Source organism: Bombus bifarius, unplaced genomic scaffold, assembly GCF_011952205.1.
Source record: "Bombus bifarius isolate JDL3187 unplaced genomic scaffold, Bbif_JDL3187 scf7180000008199, whole genome shotgun sequence".
Lineage (NCBI taxonomy): Eukaryota > Metazoa > Arthropoda > Insecta > Hymenoptera > Apidae > Bombus > Bombus bifarius.
The window spans coordinates 4,627,321-4,651,100 of NW_022884505.1; the positions used below are offsets into that span (position 1 = coordinate 4,627,321).

The window sequence follows — 23,780 nt, forward strand, 5'->3', positions numbered from 1 at the left end:
CGGATTTCATCGAGTAGGAGAAACGAGAATGTTATCCATGCAGGGTGTCGCAAAATATGTAGAGGATATTTTTATGGGGTTAGTCGTAGATATCGAAACACTGAAAGAGGTTTCTGCGCAAAAATATCGTCCGAGGCTCATATCGCAATTTACGAACAATTTCATTTTACGCTCGAAGTACTTTACGAAATATACCGATGTCGATGAGTCAGCTGACGAATCTCTCTGCGTATATCATTCGTACTTTGTGTTTCTCGCTCTGAGATCCGCGAACCGAACAAAATAAGAGAGTAGCATTTCGATTGTACATGTATTTCGAGCAGTGCTGCGAATATTATTTACAGAAAGCAGAAATACACGCATTGAAGTATTTCCTTAACGAAAGATATACATCTACGGAAAATTCAGACGAACGAGATTCACCTGATTAAATGGATTTTATATAAGTATCAATACTTGTATCCTTCTAAGATATGCTTGAAGAAACTGTTATCACTCAACGTAATATCTACATAGTTTCGTTCCTTCGCGTTGCAATGAAAAACACGAAGTCTTTATCGATGCTAGTACACTTCCAACGTGATATAAAATTGTTCCACTTGAAAAGTAAGCCTCGGGTGACCATAGAAACATATTCTCTACGTGTTTTGTGACTCTGTATACGAAATTCGGGAAGAAAATGGGATCAGAAAGAAACGAGGAACGGAAGAAGCGAAGGACGTTTGCAAAAGAGTGAAAGCGGATGGATCGAGGACAAAAACGGTGGGTGCAGGGACGAAGACGAGAAGAAATTCTCTACCAGTTCTCTTTCCTTTTCTATCCCCTGCACCCTTTTCGTTCGCGAGGGAAAAGCAAGGGACAGGGTTCTGCGAAGAAAGGAAGATCGGAAAATTGCCAAAAATGTTCGACGATGAACCGATGGAATAATACACGAACGAGCACACACGGGAAACGCAATTTTTGGCAGAATACGTATTAACCGCGATTATATCTCGATGAAACGATTCTCGACTTGATCTAACAGTGCGTAGAAATCGTGGGAGCCATCGTCTGGCTTGTGTTTCCTCGATGGATCTTCTTTTCTGCGAAGAATGGGAGAGACAGCCGCGCAATTTCAGATCGGGCGACTGCCAAGAGAACTTACGACTTGGGAAGATATCGCTCATGGCTGGTCGACGGGCGAAAATTTTTCGCTGTCGTCCCGAATCTTTTGATGCGCGACGTGGTAATTAATTATTTCCTTTCGTGCAACGAATTTGTGATAATAAAAAATACCTTAATAGATAATGTGTGTGTGTGGGAATTAAAGAACGCGCTCTTTCTGTGTCCACAGCCGTAATAAATATCCGTAGCGACGAAACTATAAATCACTTAGATTCGAGCATTATTTTCGATATATTAAATAGAATGTTTTACCGCAGAAGGAATCGTAATAGAAATTTATATACTTAATTTAGTACCGAAGGATACATATGTTATGTACGAAACAAATTCCATTGAGAAAAATTAAGAGTTCATTCTACTGTACACCTGTGAAAACATAACTTTTCTTCCCTTTGTACTTGTTAAAAGAATACAGTTTCACCCGTATATCTGAGAAAATTTAAACAGACTTACATCTGTTTGAAAATATCAGGTATCAAGTTGTCTGAAAAGTTCCTGTTTTCGCTATTCGCTATCATTCATATCGTTAATAATTAAGCGTACCTGCTAGTAATTAGTCGCGACATTTATCAATAAACAGATGATTTTCAGAATCGGACCGTGTCGCGTTAGGAAGCATAACGTCGATATTATTCACGAGTCACGACCACGTGACAAACGAATCGACTAGCAATTAATTGATTACCTTTGTTACGTCGGATGACACTCTACCTAAACCAAGCCACACACCGCGGGCCAGACGGAAACCAGATGTCCGCTCATCCTTACTGCGTACCCTCAATAGTCTTAAGGACCCGTCATTGCTAGCTGAGGTCCTTCAGACCGAACAAATATCTTTGTTTCTAAATCATTTTCTAAAGATTCTTCTCTACTACGGCTTGACACGGGAAAGTTAGTTTTTCTCACGTACGATGCTTCCCATTAGCAACTTCCTATCGAGGGCGGCTAAGACCCTTCCTAGTCCACCAACCCTCGTTTATCCAATCAGAAGCAATGTATACTGCCCTCACTTTCCTGACCAGAAATGTCATGAACAAATCCGATGGTTCCGTGCGCTAGACACACCCATCGCTGGCTTTCCTTCGACACAGCATCGTCACTGAACTTTACTTATTATACAACGCTAGGAAAGTCAACATGTCAGTAAGGGGTTAGTCTACTACAACAAAACTCTATAGTGTGCCATTGCATCGCGTCTCTATACGCTAAATCATTGTCGACGATATATATCATAAGCAACGGTGTAACTTAAGTGGGAAAAATATCAATTTTATAACCCTGTGAATCACAGTGTTATACCCTCTCAACCACCCCTATTATCTTAACGGAAATCAGGGGATCGATCAACTCGTGGTGTCGATTATTACAATCGCAACGGGAATTTACAACTTCCGTTGACGTGTTTCCTCGCGATTGGTCGAAAATACAACCTTAATCGTGAAAATATATCTTATCGCTTTGTTTTTTTTATCGTAACAATTAACGTTGCGGTGTTACAACGTCTACTTTCTTACAACAAACTTAATAAATTTCCTTGTTTGAACGTAATAAAGAATAGAAATAACTACAGGATATCCCTGCGCTGCATTACTCCCCTACAAAAGACGCAGATATTAGGTACAAGAATACAAACTGCTGGCCGGTATTACCGTACAATGCGAACGCAATACTCTCCAAGAAAAGAGTCGTAGGAGGGGAGTTATTCTTCGAATGCATTCGTAAATGGGCTTCTGGAGAATCTCAGGAGCATCCTGAAGGCGAAGAGTGCGCGCAAAGTGCAAGACAATTCTCTGTCATCAAGGAAACCCGATTCTCCTCGTAGACCAGTAAGTGCTTCTGATCGTGAGGCAGAACGAGAGAAAAAAAGAAGAAGAAGAAAAAGAAGCAAGGGAGCAAGGGAAAGATGGAGAAGACAGGGAAGGGCGGTACATACGCATGAATGGGCGAAAGCTCATTCTTATTTCCGGCGCGGTTCATTGTGCATTGTTCGTAAAATGGAAATGGAGCCGGCGATAATTTGCGTTTGAACGAGTCCCCCTTTACCTCTTTATCCTTCTCTTACCCTTTTCATCCCCTACATTTTGGACTTTCTCGCTGGTCTGACCAGCCAAATTAACGAGAAGCGTTCGCGATTACGTGTATTGGCCTCATAAAATAAAATAAAATATATTTGTACATTAAAAGTTTGGAATTAAAGGTTTCTACGACAGCAACGTCGTAGGTTTTTGTTTAAATCGTTGAATTCTATGTACTATGTTGTCCGAAAAGTTTCTTTCGTTTCATGAGGTGATAATAGACGAACAACAATTTCTGTTTTATATTATTTTATCGAATTAGGTATGATCCATTTCGTTATATTTCTATTGTCACGTTCGTGCATAATTCAATAAACTAATATAAAACGAAAAACATTGTGCGTCTATTATTTCCTTATAAAACGAAAGAAACTTTTCTGACAACTTAATACTACGTGATGGCTCTAAACTGTCGGCTCTTGGCACGTAGAATATTCATTGGTTTTTACGCTAAAAAATTTTCATAACGAACAGGTCGAGCTATTTTTTATTCAGATAACGTATAATGACTCTTTCGTGCTCGACGTTGCATATATACGCGACGAAGTTATCAATTAACCAAAAGACAGATGTATCTCTTTCCTGTAAAGTTGGCCTGCTGTGCATTGTGTCTTTTATACATAAACATACGAAAATGCTTTTCGATTATAGATAATCAGGAAAAATTTCCCTACGGTCGAAAAGATGTTCGCGCGTGAAAGACTCGATAGAATTGCGTAACGAACGAGCTAATTAAAACAGTTGACGACAAAATACTATTTCCTAGAGACAAAGAATTAACGAGAAGATACGTTTCGATCTGATACCTTTTTTAACTTCACAGGTGGAAAAAGCAGCATCGCGACACTGTGCGAAACGTGACACGCATATGTATGTATCGTACTATTAATGAAGGAACTCGTTAAATGGTAGAAGCAGTACAACGAAACACGCAGTTACAGTTATTAAGCGTTTCGTGACAGCGTCGTTTACTTTAGTTACTCAGGCGCGTAATTTTCCAGCTGTTTAACAGTATCAAACAACAATTTTCCGAGTAACTTAATCTTCAGTGTTCTCACGTCCATTAAGAAGTTTCTTCATCGCCTATTAAAATATGTCAATCGCGTTATTATCGCGATCGAAGTTATCGTGATATTAATTACAATCTTTCCAGGCGATGATTAATATGCACATTGTTTTATTAGATTATATTGTACCACGTTAAAGCGACTAAGTATCCAGGTATTTTGACGTTAATTGCACGAATTTCACTACGAAAATCTCGATTCCTTCAATAAATAAATTATCGAAGACTTAATCGCTTAGTCTCTAAAAGATCCATTTAATTATTAATTAACTCGATACCTTAAAAGAGTATCCTGTTCTGTTCCTAAAAATCATGAGAAATTTATCCTGTTGAAATTTTCCAAATTAACCATCGAACGCCAAAGAAAAATAGATCACACGTTTTTAGCTCTATAATTTAAACGCATGAATTATTTTCCCCGAAACGAATAAGTCAAATATAAGTTTCGAGTCTTGCGACTAAAATATATCGTACGGTGCCAGATGATCCGAAACGGCTGTGTAAGCGCCGTCAGGCACAAACGCAAAATCGACGATGAACGGACGCGTTGCTTTTGACATCCGACCCATCGTCCAGTAACATTCGTCAGATCGTCTCAAATATGCGCTGACACGTCGTCACAACATATTGAAATAGACTTCCACGCAAACGACGGGGAGGGTCGCTAAAACGACAGGTTGATTCTGCAGATGGTAGATTTCGTTGTTTGTCTATTATCAAATAATTCGCATTTCGAACTGCAGCTGCATCTGTGCGCGGCGGTGAAAATAGCCCGATCATGGACATAGTACGATGCATTGTGTATCGACTCAATGATGCGCATTGGAAACACTATCGATCGTCGTGGACGATAATATGTATATGAATTTACGTTTGTAATTACAACTGATTGCGTTCTGCTGAAATACTAACACCTCGAAACGTGTCTGTTTTAGCGAATTTCCCGTTTAATCCCTTGACATTACTCAGAGCGCGAGAGAAATTTTGCGCAGATTCGAAATTCACGGTTTGCAATTTTATTAAAGCAGGGAAGAACCACGAGTCTGTTTCTTCGTTCGTATGCATAAGACTAGGTTGCGAAGCTGTGCAAAATTTTTAAATCTTGCGCTCTATCTACGATTCATCTTGTTTTATCGGAAGCAAAATGTAAGGGAGAAAAATGTGCGGAAGCAGAAGAAGGAAGAAAGAAAGGGAGGAAAAGCAAGACAAGGTAAAGAGGAATTGAGAAAGAAATGAGAGAGAATGGAAAGGAAGGAAAATCAAGGAAAAGAAGGAACGGAGGGAAAAAAGATAGCGAAGAGAAACGAGTACCCACCTTTATTTCTGTTGATTTCAGGGTTCAAGCAGAAAAGAGCCGATGCTTGCCTTGAAACTCCCCTGCGTACAATCTCTATATTCCACCTCCTCTTAATTTCACGATAAATCCATACCTCACCAAACATTTTCACAAATGTCTGGTTATTAAACTATTGAAATTTTGAATGATCAAGTTAACTATAGCTATCGTAGATATTAATTAAACTTAATTATACTACGGCGATAGTATCTGCATCGTATAGACGATGCATACGAAATCTGCTTCCTAAAATAAACGCGTAATAAAGCTTATCGATAAGAGGCAGCTGTTACGTTAAATTAATTAGATTAAATATAATATGTTTATAGCGCAGGACCAGACGTAAACTTACACCGTGTACATTTCTGCGCGAGTACTCTTTTCAGACACTGTACTCGCATACCTTGAATATGGCTAGACGAGACTGGTTTCTAACAGCGGGACATTAATGGAACGATCGTTGCGTTACAGGCTAACGTTACATCTCCGAGATCGGAGTTCGATGAGGCGACCTTTTTCGTTCGCCACCATAATTCAGGCTGGTAATTTATGGAAATGGGCCTTGAAGTGTCGATAACATCGAACGGCGACTATGAAGTAGGATTTACGAAGAAACTAATTGAACCGTAGGATTAAATTGATTTAAGTGAAGAGCGCGTGGGTACGAAATATGCTTGATTCCATCGTCCTAAGTATGCCTGACGAAAGAATAAGAAAAGAAAAGAATTTCTTGTTTATATATCAGATTTGATCGATATTTGGTATAACCGCTTCCGTCGCTAATAACGTCGCAATTGACGACACGATTATCGATTTTATTATTTACATATTATATTACGTTATATATTATAATATGTTATATTACATTACATATTACATATTATATTTCCTTGTTATTTCGAATAACTTAAAACGCGATTCAACAGTGATTCAACAGAAAAAGCGATACAAGAAGAAATCCATTTTCGTAACTTATACTTGTTTCATTCGATTCGACTTATTTCGTCAATTTTTCGTTCGGAGAAAAGAAACGCTATGGACTTTCGACATTTGTCGATTAGAAGTTCCGTTATACGCGACGATACCTGGAAAAATGAAGTTCGCAATTAGGAGAAAGTTGATAAATACTCGAGTGGTCAGTGACTCGTCGTCGTTCCACTTATAACATCTTCATATCACATTTCTCTGAACTGGCGTTGTTAAACTCTCGACACCGATCTTCAAACGCGTAATAACGAGCGTGTAGACGCAACGGGAATTCCAAGCCATTATCGATGAAATAAAAAGTTTCGTACGAAAGCAGCGTCAAACGAGACGCGTCCAATTTCTTGCTGAGCAATTATTCCGCGAAAAAGAGATAGTGTTTGCTTGTTTCGCGATGTCATCCGTTTCATTCGTTTATCTTCCGTTCAGCGAAAAGAAGTTGCACAACAGATCGAGCGTGACTGCAAAAATTCGGCGAGCTGTTTCCCGATTTCTTACGTGTCGAAAACGCTAACGAGCCTGGACCGTGCAGAAACGAATTAGGGTCTTAATTACATAATATTTTGCTGCAAACTACGGTGCAGTGCATTTTTCCGTTATTAAGTAAATTTAACAAAACCTTAAATAACAGAATTACCAACACATTGTGCAACATTACACCGTATCTTCTAGCGATTGTTCGATTAAAGATTCGTCCGTTGCTTCAACATTATTCGTATTCCATTTTAGAAATATATTCTTCATTTTATTACAACTTTTGCCAGAAATTTGACCTTTTAACGGAAGATCATCGTCATAGCGCAATCGAAGGTATAAAATACCAACGATATACTTTGTCCAAGTAAAATTAACTACGCAAGGCAACCTCACGCGTGCACATATACACGAATCAAAACTGCCATCGTCGTTCGTTTCAACAAGACTGCTTTCCTAACTCTTCTTTCTTAAAAATCTAATCATCGTCAGCTTCCAGGTAACGTTCATCCGCCAAAGAGCTACGTCAAATTAATTCGTCAATAGCTGTCTAGTTGTCCGAAACGACGACAAACTCTCTATCGTACAACCACAAGAGCGACATCCGTCAGTTATTCACAATTTACCGAATCGAATACGATTTCTCTACGAGATACCGATGAGTTTGCTCTTGGATCAATTTCTTCCAAGACGTTTATCAGTTGACTATACAAACTAATAGCTGAGAGGTGCCCGAGGCAAGTGTCGCGCAACTTTCTTGCTGCCTTTAGCGTCTTCTGTTTACAATTACTCAAGCCGCTCGTCACGTACGACAGGCTGCGTGTACCGTAAGTTTGCCGTGCAGCCTGGCCGTATTTGCTCGCACGGTATGAATCTTGCGCGGGTCGTCTCACATTTTTGCGGTGAAAACAGTCGGAAGCTCGTCAACCAAACTTCGATCGACTGTCGTTCGCTCGATGTCTTCGGAGTTTATCCCAAAAAGCTTGTCGTTTCTGAAAGAACCGTTCCCCGTTTCTACGTGCACGCTATGTGTGCCTCTTGTTTCCTAGCAACGGCGTATTTTAGTTTTAGTTCCGTTAGTCTGCCGTTATTTAACTTCAGGAAGATTTATGGTCGATACTTAAAGCTCGTACTGATGTATCCATTGATTTAGCGAGCCGGTGTGTAATTTAGTAATTTGCCATTTGCTACTAACAAATTAAATTTGTAACTCAACATTATATGTTATTTAACGCTATACGTGTAACCAACGCTTTCTATGTAGCAGGCAAATCGCTTAGTGCTAAGTGGCTACGCGTCATTCGACTAAATTACTATAGTCCGTTCAACGAGTCCAGCTATAAACATATGCACGTGACGGTATTTGAATAAGACAGGGACGTTGTCGTAGTTCTTAAATATCGTACTTACTACGTACTTACTACGAATTTTGGAGACTGAGAAATTCGTCCCGGATATGAACAAACGACTAGCGTTCGGTGATCGGCCAATGGTTAGGTCTGCTGCCTCTCGCGTGTGCTTTCAGCACGCGAATATTTGTTTATAGCTGTTTATTATAAACTGTATATTACTATTATTATCATAAGCTGTATATTATAATGGCTGGTATCTTGACTCGTTGCACAGACCTTAGACGTATCTGTACGAGCCTTCAAACTGCGTAAGAGAGTACGATCGTTTAGAATTTCAGGACTAAAGAGTTTAGGTACGACGCGTTGCCTTGAAAAAATACTTCTGGCACAAGGGACTATATTAAATACAACGGCGCTTACTTCGCAACTTGGAAAACAAACACACATGTAAGTGATTCAATGACTTGGCCGAGCAGCACTTTGTATCCTGACGTAAAAGTTTCTGACATGTTTGTACGTTGCGAGGAAAGAAAAACGAACGAATAGAGCGCAGAGATGGTTCGTATTGGAAGGTGAGATCGATTGGACTTTCACGAGTAAATGGAGTTGGTAATTAAAAGGTCGCGACTCCTGTCGACGCGTGGCCAAACGACAACGACGCCCAGTTTCTAATTAGAGTGCCACGGACTTCAGGCTGTGACCGTGTCGAGAGCCTGTAAATTTAGATCCGTGGAGAACAGGAAGTGTTCGTTGCGGCTCGTTTGATTTCCGGCCAGAACGCAGGTGACCCTTGCTGTCGCCAAGCTTGGAAAGCTTCGGATTAAATGAAAGTTCGAACGTCGTTCGTATCATATTCGTTAAGGGTATTCTGGACATTGGTCATTTTGTTTCACCGACGAATATTTCAACGCGATATCTCTCTTACGATGTACAGTTGACGATAAGTATAACTTTAACATCCAACACTAGCGTATAGATAGGAGATTGTACTATTTAACACTTTACCGATCGATAGTCTATTAATCGGCTTTTTGTCGCCGACGATCTTTCTCATTATTCGAGCAGTAATTTGTTATTTAGTACTAAGGTACCTTGCTCAGTTGCGTCAGCTGCGTTGCTTTGTAAGCTTCCAGAGTTTGATACCAATTTGAAAAACGTACCGTCCGCAATGAACAAAAAGAATGGTATTGGAGAGTCTGAACCGAAACAGAGCCGGCGCCAGGGAGAATCTGCGCCTGAGATGCCGGTGGGACGTGCGTATGCTGTTGAATCGCTAGCGGTATCGGTAAAATGTTAACGCGTTGAGTGTCGTGGTAGTCATCGGTGATCCATGTTATTAAATTTGTTTAGAATTATTAAGATAAGATCAATCGGATAGGCTAAAAAGTTATCAACAATGCGAATGAACTAGGGAATATTGTGGAGAAAAAGAAGCACAAATACAATATAATATTTTGCAAAAATTAAATGTTACATGGTGTTATATATTGTCAGCGTACTTTAATTAATTTCGATTTCGTTATTATTATTTCATTTGATGACTTTGCTTGGCGTCACATATTTCCATCGATGTCTTTCTGGCCTAGGAATGTAGCTAGGACTGCGACTAGCTTTACCCTTTTCGTAAATGAGATTATCCGAAGCTTTTCGAAAGATGTATGTCGACGAATCCAAACTCGGGTAAGCCGTTTTAGAACAAACTGCATCGCGACTCGATACCAGCCGATGTAGCTGCAAGTGCAGTGGAAGTCGTCTCCTTCGAACGGGACAACTTCTCACTGCTCGTATTACGTAGACGTATTCTGTCTGCGTTGATTTGCTCACCTGGTTCTGCTGATCGGTCGTCAACATTCTAGACAACATAAATGGTGTTCTTAGAAAAGATTTGAGCAAAGCGTTAAACGATACGTTGAGAATTATAATCAAACTGTAGATGTTTATACACACATAGTGCCCGCGAAAAGTATTTCAATACCATTGCATTTGTTACAGCATTTAAATCCAAGATAAATTCTTTGTCGTTTGGTAGGATTTTCATACGATCAGAAAAATGTTATACGTACAATGAAAATGAAACGTAGAAGCTGATAAAAATCTCTCGAATGGAAAAAAAGTATGTACAAATATTCGCTGGAAACGCTCTTTACTCTCGACGATCTGTTGAAATTTAAATCTCCCGGAAATGTATAAACATTCGCAGTCTAATTACAAACCAAAGAGACGCTTATTCGAGTTCCAACGTTAGAAAATTACAGATCCACTAGATACACAATTTTTCCGAAACATTCGCAACCAGTTGTAACCGTCTAATTTAGCCTAAAATCGTCCAATTTAAACTCGATTTTCCATTTCGAAGAATACGCGAATCGAATAATCGTTGCCTTACGTGCGGTTGCCCGAATAGAAAATCTGCGATTTGGCCGGAATGAAATTTTTAAAGGACAAAGAGAATCGCGTTAACGCGAAAGAGCCGGCATAAAGCATAGAAATTTTGTCAGAGCGTCGACTGTCTGCAGGCGTGTCAGAAGCCTCTGAATAATGAAAGCAGCGTTGCGAATCGACGATGTTTTCCCTATGTTCCGCGCGCGACATCAAACTCGCGCCTGAATACGTTTCCGGGCGTAATTTAAGGCTCCCTGGGCGTGACGCTGGTTGGCAAATTCCAACGGGCCGTTAAATAATTCGTCGAACAACGTACTTTCGAGGCCCGATCGATCGTTCCGCCACGGCGTCCTTCAGGCAAGGTGCATTGACTTTTCTTTCCAGCTGAATATTCGAGTGGATCTTGCAGGTGCTGGTTGCCATCGAATTTATCGAGTCGCGTACACGATCCAGCAACGTCACGTCGTTCTGTACGTCGTTCTTTGAACGATTTCCATCTTGTTCCGCGCGATCTTGGCGTTTCGCGATCCTTTCGTCGACTATGGCGGATTGGCTGTCTGACGCGTTGTCGATACTATTCCGCAGGCTTTCCTCCAGCTCCAGCAAATCTCGGAAAAACGTTTGGCCTTTGACGCCGAACAGACCTGTTCTGAAACAATTGCGCGTGTCTACCGAGCAACGATTCGAAGAAACGAAAGAAACAAACATCGAACATACCTGTTTTCGTTGTTGCACCTTTTTCTTGCGAGTACGTTCTCCGTATCGGAATGAGACTTCTTCAACATCGCCTGTTCTCTCTTTCGATGCCTCTTCAATTCCATGACGATCATACGTCGAACGATAACGTTCAATTCCTCCTCCTCTTTGCCGGAACTGGTGGCGCGTCTGTCGAGTATTTTTTCCAACAACTTTCACGTGTGCATCGTTTTATGATGTGTGTAATTATACGGTATAAGGAACGAACGAAAGCGTAGTGTGTTTAGAAATTTAATGCCACGGGTCGATGACATTTCTGCAATTTGCTTTTCCCTTTCGAGAAAACACGGGATTACTGAGTTACTAGCCGATCCAAATCAATCCGACGGATTAGAAAGCGTTAAATAATATACGAGGACAGAGCGATGACATCGCGTTCGCGACAATTTCGGTTGAAACCGTGGAAAGGATGGAACTGTAGTTAAAATTTCAATCGTGTCGTTTCGATTGAAATTTCAGTCGCGAGTATCCACGACGAGTATCGTACGATCGTAAAAACACATCGAGTATTCTCGTTCTAATTGACTTACGATCGGCTAAAGAAAATCGTAGATTCCGTTCTTCTGTCGTTCCTCGTCGAATTCTTCTTTGGAGACGATCCAACGTCTTCCTCTCCATCTTTGCTTCGAGATATCGCACTCTTGCTCCAATGAAACGCAGATTTTTCTTCCGTACAATTTGCCTCGCTTTTTGGGTCTATTCCAAACTGTTCGTCGAAATAATCGTCCTTCTGCGTACGCGCATCGTCATCCTTATCCGCTGCCTCGCAGAACGAAAATTCCTCGAACGTATCAGCTACCTTTGCAAGATTTTCATTTTCCTTTTGTTCCACCTCCACGGATCCTTTCGATGCACGAGCAGTTTCTTCCGATGCATCCATCTCGAAATCAACTACCTTTTCGTTCGGAAGTTGTTGCGAATTTTTCGCGAACACGACGTCCTCTTGCAAGATCGAAACGAGAAACTTCTCCGCCAGGAAACGACTCACCGTCGCCTCCGAAGGTTTTTCATTTCTCATCTCGAAATTTGCCAAACGTTGCTGCGAATGTCCGCCGTCCCTTCCAATTTCTAAATGCGCCTCGAATTTATACGACGAACGAACCTCGTTGTTGTTCGGGCACGTATTCTCGTTTTCACGAGCAAACGCGTCCTCTGCATATCTTTCCACTCCTGGAACCATGGCAACGTTTTTCATCATAGCGTAATCGGCGAGTTTGCCCTCGGACCAATCTATAAATTTCGACGAGGATGTTGCGCGGCTTTCTTGGAACGTTGCATCGTACTGTGAATTCTTTCCCTCGCTCGTCGACGGTTCCACGTTTTTTAATTTATCGGCTGCTGCATCGAAATTCGTTTCCAGAGTGACGTCGTCGTTCGAGGTTTTATCTAAATAAACGTCCATGTCGTTTCTAATATTCTGCCCGGTGATTTCTATCGAGATTGAATCATAACGACGCTTCTCTCGCTTTTCCAAATGACTTTTCAAATTCTTCCTGAAAGGTGCACGAATATCTTGAAAGATCTCCCCGAGTAGACGTTTGACTGTGCAAGGCTCGAACTCCGGACGCCTATGCACGCTGAAAGCAGAAGTTAACTGTCTTTCAAAATAATAAGAGGAGACAACAAGAGTATTCGTTTGTACGTATGATACAGTATAAAAATCATCGAATTTATTCTTTAAGAGATTAACGAGCTGTTAAATTAATGACGAAATAGATATATTCGAACATATGGTTCTTATCGGAATTAGCTATTTAAATTAATCGATAACAAATTCAACAATTCTCTTACATCATTCAACGATCGTCTAATCTATCCTTATGAATACTAACAAGTCTCTATACGTCGATAGAAATACGCGAGTATTTCCTCGTATGATAAAAAACCACCGAGTGAGAAGACAAGTACGCAACAATCTGGAAGTCAGCAACGCCTATCGGATTGGCCGACAAAGCGATTACTCATCGACCGTACGCAATATTCGTCGCACGTAGAACGAAAGTCAGCGTCAACTTGGAAATTGAATCGAATCGATCAACCTTTTCGTGATTATTCGATTTGACGGGCCGCGATTTAATTACTTTTTACCATGGTCGCGGAAGTAACGGATTCCGCGTACGAAAATTCATCGGAAAATAACGGCGGGGGGGTGGGTCGGGAGCGCAATCGGCGCGATACAATCAATTAAATTCAATTACGAGGTAGCCACGCGTACGAACGGGCTTGCGCGACAAAATCGACGTAATTACGCTGGTTCTCGGCAGAAGACCTGGTCAATAATTGATTTCCTCCGCGCCACGAGACGCTTCTCGGTACCAGATGATCCGACGTCGATTTCTTCCACCTTCTTCTCGACTTGTTCACCTCGTAGATCGATAACAACCTCCGGACGCTCGACACCACGAGCAAAACGTTCCACGCGAGGACAGCGAGCGAACAGATGCAGATTAGTGGTAATATCGAGCTCTCGTATCCCAGGATACTTGACATTCGCATAGTAGCAGAATTATGCAGGTAACACGATCACGAAAACGAGAATTTCTGCATGTTATCCTGGCACGTCCTCACTCGCGCATCTTTGCAATTGTTTTCTTTTTGTTACGTTAATTTCTTTCCTAATGAAATTCAAGTAATTTTCTTTCCACGAGAGATTTAGGTTACCGAAAGATGCGAATTTTGCGGTGGCGACCGAGCGATTTGCGATTGTTTTTTTCTTTATCCCGCAATGTTCCGGTTTAGATATACCTACGCGAAGTTTGTTCGTTTCCAACTTTTTGATCGTTTGGTATTTTTTTTTTTTTTCATCCCTTTCATCGTGCGCGCGTGACTTCCGGGAGAGCGGCACAGTCGGGAACAATGTAAAAGTGGAGTAAGTATAGCATTTGTAATTTGAAACATGGCTGGACCGTGGCGTAGTTTGGAATTAATTTCCCGGAACCGTTCTAAATGCATTTTCGGTGCAAATATTTTTCGCCGACGAATATGAACGCGAATATTCAAATGCGTGGGAATTAAACCGGTCGCGGTGCATCAAGGAAGACGAATTTCGAACACGTTCAATAAATTGGAAGATACAATTTTATGCAAACGATATTTCGCCTGAGATATTAAACGACCCAGCCTCTAGAATTGCAAATGTGCTCGATGTTAATATGTATGGCATCGTGGAATTTAATATGTCGTGTCACGGTGATTTTACGGCAGATACGATCGGGTCGTGACAAACCCGATCCATTACCGACAACTGTCAACTACATGTTTAAAGACTCAATGTCACGAAGTTCGAGGCCACGAAACGTAATGAGAACGGCGTTGTGTTACCGGAACTCGACACAAAGAACGCGGACTCGTAAAGTTTCGTATCTTTTGAATTTCCTTTTCGAAAATGAATAGCTTCTGGTATTTAATAATTTCTAGATAGCAGATGTCGTATGGTAAATATTATGTTTTACGTTACGTTAATACATTGAACAACAAAGTAGAATTGAATAAACTATTGATTCAGCTCCTTGGAAATCATTGGAATTTCTACCGATATTTTTATCGTCGGTTTAAGTTCTCCGCAATTTAACACAAGTTTCCTGAATTTCATTGAACCTGATCGTAATAGTAAGAAAAAGGGTACCTATTCTATCGATCCATTATCCAATAGTCCGTCATTAATAATTTACTAGTTGCATAAAACTTTAGGTTTCTAGATCAACACGTTAGATACCAACGACGATATCGAGTATCGTGTGTTCTTAATTAATTATTACTTGACCTAAGTTCCCTATAATTTATAGATATGAAATTCACAAAGTTCCCTAAATTGCCACGAATCGCCTATAATTTCCAAATATTATCGAAATCGATCAGGATCGTATGAAAAACTAAATACCTGTAACGACGTTATTTCCATTGATAAACTCGACGAAATCCATGCAAAATTACATCATCCAAAAATCGAACGTTTCTTTAAACCACTCAACATGAAAATGTGAGAAAGTTGAACGAACTCTGTCCATAATAACCGTTTCAATCGCGATATTTCATCTGCAAATAAAGATAATGTATCTATCAAGGGATTAAAGGCGAATCGGGATCGCATCGTATCACGTTCATCGATCAAACGTCCTCGTTTCTTTCTCGTCGACGAGTATTATCTGAATGAAACGGTGCCCAGCGGTATCGAGCATTGGTTTTTCACCACTTCCTATCCACGAGTGGTGTATCGAGTATCCGGTGCACCCTTTAATTCGTACGCATCGCACGTATACGTGACGTTGACGATTCGAGGACGCCGTTGAACGTCAAACGCATGCCCACGTTGCGAGGACTCTCTAATGGAGTGTCCTGCCAGGTCGAGTGGCTCCGTTGCATATCATTTACCTTTACGAGCAAACGCAGTTACACACTCGGCATAACGTCGATGCTTTAATCACGTGATCCTGATTCTCGGTTAGTCAGCTACGTTTCGACCAATCTCTCTCTGGAACGTGTCGTAAGTTACCGCTTCGTGTCACGTTCATCCTCGTGATCCTCTATAAATAAAGTGTCGGACGATTTTATGCTCCGTTGCCGGTCGATCTCACTGCTATTAGGCTTCGCAAGATCTACGTTCATGACGGCTGCAATTAGTAGACTGCGAATGTTTACGCGAATTTACGCATGTCCGTACAATTTAGCTTTACGAATGTAATTCAAACACAGATTTGTTTGGCGTATCAAAGATTACGATTGAAACGCGGATACCGATGCAGATTTGTATTTTTGCGAAGAGAATTAGAGAGATGGAATCCAAGCTGATATTTGTTCCAGGTATTAAATGTTACAAGGAATATTCTATATGGGATATTTCACTGACTTTAGACGTACGTTTGACAAATTTTTATATTTATAAATATCTCGTAAATGTATAACAACGTACGGTCTAGTTATAGTATACGCTGTCGTAAAAAGAATCCAGGAATATTACGTAATCGAATTACGCCGTACATAACGTAATAGCCGATTATGAAAACACGGATCAATGAAAAATTTGGAGGCGATCTCTTAGAAGAGTGATCAGCAGACAAGAATTGAAACTAAGAAAAATTACGACACTTTTATTCGAAAGTCCCTACTTAATGTTAACACGTATACTTACGAAGTAATTCGAAATAATCTTCTCTCCTATGAAAATGAAGTTACTCCGTTGACCGAAAAAATCGAATATACGATTGCAATTGGAATCGAGGTCGAATCATAAACTACTGGATTTCGACGATAATCTGTACGGGGAATTTGGTGAAAGTTGTATCATAATTTCGTATTTGAACGCGGAGATTTTGGGATGCTGTGTAAGCGAAGGGATTAAATAAAGTGTGCTTATGTAAGTTACGAGTATCTTCGTAATTGTTCATGATTGACATGTGTTTTGAATACACGATTTGAAGTGCCTTCTACGATAGAAATTATGCTTTCCTTCGATAGATCTGATAAATTATTCAGATCCTATAAATAGAAATCGTGTAATTATCATAACGAAGCTACATCGAGTACAGTTAGCTTTACAATGGGTGCCACTAGGTCAACGTCAAAAATACTGCATTAAAAATGACAAATGGATCTGTCAAGATATTAAGTCAGACATCGTTTCTCGATGCCTTAAAACGCTAGCATAGACAACTACGGATATTTTTAAAGAGCTTTATTTTCTACCAAACAACATTCTCTTCCCTTACCATCGAAGTGGTTGCTACCTGCGCAAGCTTCTTACGCGAATATCGAGACTTCTGTAAGCTTCTATTCGTTTCCATTCGCAAGAAAGTGCATTACTGTTTCAAGCTGAACGACAGCGATACTGCAGCAGAAAGATGATCACGCAACGACGAACATCGAGTTGATACTGCTTCGACGTCAATAAATTCGATATTTGCAACCCTTACAAATTCAGAAATAAGAAAACGGAAAACTGATAAACCACGATACTTGCTCCATTACAATTTTACTAAAGGAAATCTAACGCGATAGAACTAGTCACGATCATCCTGCGTTACCACTGTACATCCTCAAACGTCGCACGACAATAACGAACAATTTTCACGCTGATTATACCAAAGGATAAGGAGAAATATGTTAAAGACACCGCGAAAGGAAGTGAAATAGATCAGCGTAGCGACTAACGGGGGAAAACGTTCCCTAAGTGACGACATTTTCACAGAATGTTTCCCACAGCTGGTCAAAAACCCGGAATAGAAGAAAGGAAGACGGAGACGCGGAGCAGTGTATTACTCCGGTTCCGTGGCCCTCTTAGGAGCTCTTAGCGAGTCGTACGAAAAGTTTCATGCATACGAATGTACGAGAAACTTTAGATGCACGGCGTTTCACGACGTATTTGGAATTAAGGCAGAAGAGCAGCAAGAGAGAAAAAGAGATGAGACGTATCGGAATAGGTGAGAGAGCGGGAAAGAGAAAGAGAGAGAAATAAAGAAGGAACACGTAGATATTGGAACAAAAGATGATATAACGTATATTATTGCTTTCATAAGTCGTCACTTGTCATTCGGTAAAATTGCACTTTTTTAGAATGCCACTATGCAACGATAACGGATGGATAGGAATGCATGAAGCATGAAAGGATAATACAAAAGTACGTACAGTTTCACGAAACTACATACACGAACTTGGTACACGGTGTACATAAAGTTTCGTTCCACGTTACGACGGATATATCGAGTTTTAGTTCAAACGAAAAATACTTGGTTGGAATGTATCGAATGCACCTTGAAGTGTCTTTAAAATTAAGTTCGACGAAGTAGGAGCGTAACTGTGGCGTGACGCTGTAAGAAAGGAAAGAAGGACAAACGGAAAAGGAAGAAAAGGAAGGGACGATGAGTTTTGTCAGTGGACTCGTCGACAAAATAACCTAACAGATCCGTATCTTAGATGCTGAGATAACGGATTCAAGTCAGAGAATGTAGGAGAAGCGTTTGCGACAATTGCCTTCGGTGTAGATCTCTCTGGTGGCTGAGAACGTCGGCGTACAATATAAAAATGTATCGAAAGAGAACGAAGCGGAATAAAAATGAAATAAATGAATTTAAAAAAAAAAAACAAAACGAAATAAAAAAAGAAACAAAAAAAACTCACACACAAACGCAAGGTAATTGGCCTGATTACGAGAGCAACATGATTTCTGTCTTGCAGGCGGCGCGGAGACAGACGCGGTACAGGCGATCTTGGCCAGATATCTTCAGAGGCGTCTTCAGGGGTCGCAGCTGTCGACGCCGCCGCCGCCAGCTGTCCTCTTCAGTAGCAATAACCAGGCCAGAATGAGACACGCTCAAAGGACTACCAGCAATGCGTTGCCGAAGAATGTCAGCGAGAAAGAGAGGAGGGAACGCGTGGAGGATTACGAGGATTACGAGGACGACCTTGAGGGTTTCGAGGACAGTGAGAGGAGCAGGACCAGATTCGATCTCTTCGCCGGTAAATCCTTGAGCCCCGCTCATATTCCATTTTTCGGATCATTTCGTGTCTTGATATTTTATCACTCGAGTATTTTATGATCTTCGGATAAGCTTTTGTGATGGTCTTCGGTGAAAGGGAATTACAGACGAGAATATGTCTACTATGTCTCGATGTTCGATCAGTATTTTAATTTAATAGATCGGTAAATTTATTTAAGGATTTCCCGTTGGATGAATTGAAAAACAACGACGTTTTTTGTGCTTCCCCGATCATTGAAAATACGCGGCGACTTTTGGTAAAATTAACGCCGATTTTTATTCGGATATGAAATCAATTACGTATATCTACCGATTTGCGTTATTGTTAATTTAATTATCGTCAACTATGTAGAGTATATTTAGGTGTACAATACAAGTCGATAATTGTAGCGCTAGCGGTTTACAGAACACGTGTTAGAAATGGGAATTAAGACTGTAGGTTTTAGAATACGTTACTTTCCTACGTTGCAGCACATAGTTGAGGGGGGATAATCACATTAGCACTGGGACGAGAAGAAAGTGGAGTTGCGCGAGGACGTGGAATTTCGGACAGAAAGTTAGCCTCGTAGCGACTAATTACTAACTGTTTCTTCTAATTACTAAGGGTCCATTCGCGAATCAGTAAATGTAAGAAACTCCGAAAGAAACTAGTCTTCGACTCTTTTTATTTACTTGCCATGTATATATCATTGTTCGTAATCGGCAGTATCTTTCTTTGCTTTTCGCCAAGTTTTCGATCGGTTCAACTGTCACGTTATAGCGAAATTAATTTCACATCGTTATTTACGTTATTCGCGTAATTATTATTATAATTATTAGACTACGGATTGTCACACATTTATGCACATTATGCGTTTAAAAATTCATAGAACGCCATGCAGAGATATAGTACAAAGTAACCAAAGCAGAATGCTCGTTATAATTTCTACTTAGTAGACGAAGCACATTTCTATCGGGTTTCCATTTTCTTACCTGCGTTCAAATATGAAATTTAATAAAAAAATTACAGTCTAACGACTACATATCGTATATCAGCTTAGAAACAATAGCGATGAGATTCATATTCACCGCCTATAGTTCGCTTACGAGTTCGTGTCGGTAAATGCCATGCTTGCCACGTTACTTGAAGTTATCGCGGATTCATTTACGCATTGACGCCAAGTTTGAAGCCTGTGCATGGCTACGTGATTACTCTTCTGCAATTACCACGTTTAATCCGGTTATACCGTTATTTAGCCAGCCATTCCTGTTATTACACGTAAAATACAAGGATGAACGGATTATCGAGCGAACCCGTGTGTAGCTATGCAGCACGGATAATCAAATAAAACGACGGCTAATCGGACAATCGAAGATAACGGGCGATACCTATCCAACGACGCAGACATTGCTACTATTAATATCTGGATATTCGAGCAGGTCTGTTATCAGCAGCCGAATAACGCTTTCTGATCACTGGCCTGACTGATCGTTTCCGTTTGAAACGGTTCGAAATTGTTCGTTGGCCGGTCATCTATATTCGTTTGCTCTGTTCCTCAATGGAATTATTCTGTTATACAGTTAGCTTGTCTATTTGGATTTGTAAAATAATGTTGCAAATTGGAAATGGAACGGAAATTTCTCTATTTGCAAATGGAAAAGATTGATCACTATCGCGCGTGATATAGTATGGTTTTGCGAGGTACTAAAATGTTCGGATGTTTGTTCCGTGTGTCTCTAACTCTAAGTAACACTGTGTGGGTTTTCGTCTCGTTCTTCTTACGAGTGATGTATCCTTTCGATATATCACTTTTAAAGTCTTTTTATATTAACAGTGCTTTCGTAGCTCGAAAGACATTTTAAAAGTAACGATGTGAAAATCGTTATTTAACAATCAAATATATTTTGTGCTGCTTCTTATTTTTCCTGCTCTTGGTGCTTGCATCCACGTATTTTATCGGATATAAAAGAGAAAAAGAAGTTTTCGTATAGAAGGCAAATATTATCTAAACTCTCTTATCTGTTAATCGTCTGTAACGAATTCTACGTATACAAATTTCTTATATTCGATCACCAGCTATCGCTAAAAATTCCAAAATGAAAGATCTGGAATCTCCTGCTTTCGGTTAGCGCGGAATTTCGGCGACGCTTCGCAAGAAGGAAGCGAGGTCATCGCTGTCCACCGTCTCGAAATTACTCACCTGCCGTGTGTAATGCGACGACAAGGGTGTAGAGGAGCGTGCATTGACGTCACAATGCCACACGTCTCTGTTCGGATCCGTTCTGATCGTGTCGAATCGTTCGACGGTAGAACACGTCTGCCTTGCTGGCTGCACGCTTCAGATCTCTCGCATCTCTCAACCCGGCGCGAGAATGCTTTCGTCCATCGCAAATACCGCCTGTTCTTCGCGCCGTAACGTGTATTCCTTGAGTAGTTTGGATTTTCTAACACAGCTCGCGTCGACCTGCATTGAGATTGAAATTCTACTTCAAGAATTTCTCGAATTTCTCGAGATATATAGGAAATCGAAGAACATGGTCGAAAATTCACGAAAACGAGGAACGTAGAAACGTAACCACTTCTTTCTTGGTTTTTATTATCAAGAAAATTGTTGTAGCGAATAATAAATCTCTTCATTTTTGTCATTTTTATCGTATATTTTTTAATAAATTTATTTCGTGCACAGACGATGAAGCTAAGAAGATTGTACCGTTGTGTTTTCATTATTAAATTCTTTTCTTCCGTTCTATTAATTTTGAATGGAATGTATGTTTCCAACAATGCGTCTGCCGTATTTTTTAATACTAATTTTGTACTATTGTATTATAAATTAATTGCGATAGCGGAATCGTAATAATAATAATAATAATAATAATAATAATAATAATAAAGTGTATATTGCACATGACTACATACAGTACCAGAGTAAACAGTAATAACAATAATAATAATAATAATAGAACACGTACAGATCATGTTTATATGTAATACTATAATGTGACACACCGTGAAGTTAATCGACTGACCCCTTAATTTGCATTCCATTTCCAAGTGGTAAATTGTAATTTGCAGAAACGTTTAAAATGCCATTTCACACTTTACGTAGGATAGAAGCAAAATTGTATAATTTATGTCGTTTATAAACTGAATTAACAAATTTTACAGAGTTTTAATTGCGTGTTCTAACGAACCGACACTATTTACCGTATCTTTCAATTCTACACGTTTAGTTTATTTTGCATTTTCATCATAGTAGTTGTACGAAATTTCGTGCAACGAATTCCGGCAGCATTTCGTAGTCGCTGGTTGCCACGATTCGCATTCAATTTTCATAAAGTTCCTTTGTAGTTGCTGACGGGACAAACGGTGCACTTCATCATGGAAAAATGAGAATTGAAACTTTCTCTTTGTCTTTCAAATTTCAGACTCTCGAGAAAGTTTGCGACATGGTGCTAAGTCTTACGTCGAAATTCGCGTCGTGCCTTGAATCTCGCAGAACTTGAAATTTTACTCCCTTACCATTCCTTCGTATAGCAATTCTTACATCGAACAATATAAAATTTTATAAATATTAGAAAAATTTCTCTTCGAAGTTAATAAACGAAGATCGTTGTCTTCCCAACGGATACGATATAACAAAACATAATTTGTGATATCGTTTCATCAAATTTTTTCTTCCTTTAAATACCACCTTCGACACGTATGTTCGTGTGTACAGCAATTAATTTACTAGACATTATCACATTGTAACACCGAACTAAGTTTTACGGAAAAATACCTCGATTTCATATTCGGCCAATTGGTTCGATTTTAATGTTATTGAAAATATATGGAGCTTGTTCAAATCGCGTGTTTCCTCATCGCTAATCTTCACGTTTTTATTTTTTATTTTGAAGACAAAAATTCCAGATGTTTGCCAAATTAATAAGGAGGACGAATATATATGGAGAATGTCAGAGTTGGAACGATTTAAAATCAGGACAAAAAGAGGAAATATAAATTATTAATACGCTGCGAATTTTTATGCACTTAAAAAAGTTTGCAATACATTGATATTATAAAACTGCAGAAATGCAGAAAATTTACGTAATATGTAAAAATATCCAAAATATCCTGCTTTCTATAACACTCGTTAAATAAAACAATGTTTTACCAGGGCCTACTTTTTAAATTATATTCTCGAAAATATGAATTTGCATAAAAATTCGCGGTCTAATTATCAACATGTGTACGGTTACGGTTACAGTATAATTACATATATATTAAGTTACATGTTAATAACATATTAGAAGTTTCTAAATTTTGCTTTTAAAATTCTCTCGCGTCTCTCAGTTTCGCTAAAATAGCGAGGACCGTCGAAAATTTTTAACGAGCCAAATTCGCCAGATCGGGACTGTGGAACTTTCGAAAGCAAAATTTTCAACAAAATCTGCTTTCCTTCGTGTACCGAAAAGCTGAAGCTCGATCGAATGACCGGTGTACAGAAACAGAACGGAAACATGAATTCTACGACGGATTGACACGTATGCAAACGTGACATATTGGACCTTTACTCTATTTTTCCTCGTTTTATTTTTCTATTAACGAAAACGTTTCTCTACGACCACCCCTCACCCTCAACTTCTGCCGAACGATTTAAAGTTCGTGTGTTCGATATTTCAGCCGAGAGCCTTGTCGTGCTTTTAATTGAGCGCAAGGGATTTCGATATTCGTGCGATGCAATATGCAATCGAGTGAGC

At 39.8% G+C, this 23,780-nt stretch overlaps 2 protein-coding genes across 2 annotated transcripts in view; one reads left to right on the forward strand and one right to left on the reverse strand.

The window, feature by feature from the left end:
- The window catches only part of LOC117210228, a 165,070-nt gene that overhangs the window by 73,684 nt on the left and 67,606 nt on the right, over positions 1–23,780 (forward strand). Inside the window, exon 3 of the mRNA XM_033453032.1 lies at positions 18,760–19,041. Within this exon, the coding sequence (XP_033308923.1) occupies positions 18,760–19,041 (282 nt within the window). The remainder of the gene's footprint in view (positions 1–18,759; positions 19,042–23,780) is intronic.
- Positions 9,935–14,143, reverse strand: LOC117210229. Its single transcript, XM_033453033.1, has 5 exons — positions 13,859–14,143; positions 12,120–13,166; positions 11,551–11,718; positions 11,150–11,482; positions 9,935–10,303 (listed from the first exon to the last, which is right to left on the reverse strand). Exons 1-5 carry the CDS (start codon positions 14,083–14,085, stop codon positions 9,982–9,984), a joined length of 2,097 nt encoding a protein of 698 aa, XP_033308924.1. The 5' UTR covers positions 14,086–14,143; the 3' UTR covers positions 9,935–9,981.

What these genes read in the sequence shown, in the direction of transcription:
- LOC117210229 (XM_033453033.1), bottom strand. Translation starts at nt 14,085, where the DNA reads ATGCGAATGTCAAGTATCCTGGGATACGAGAGCTCGATATTACCACTA. An exon ending in ACGATTTTCTTTAGCCGATC is followed by an intron (nt 11,719 to 12,119) that starts GTAAGTCAATTA and finishes AATACTCGACAG; the next exon opens with ACGCGCCACCAGTTCCGGCA. An exon ending in CGATCGATCGGGCCTCGAAA is followed by an intron (nt 10,304 to 11,149) that starts GTACGTTGTTCG and finishes TATGTTGTCTAG; the next exon opens with AATGTTGACGACCGATCAGC.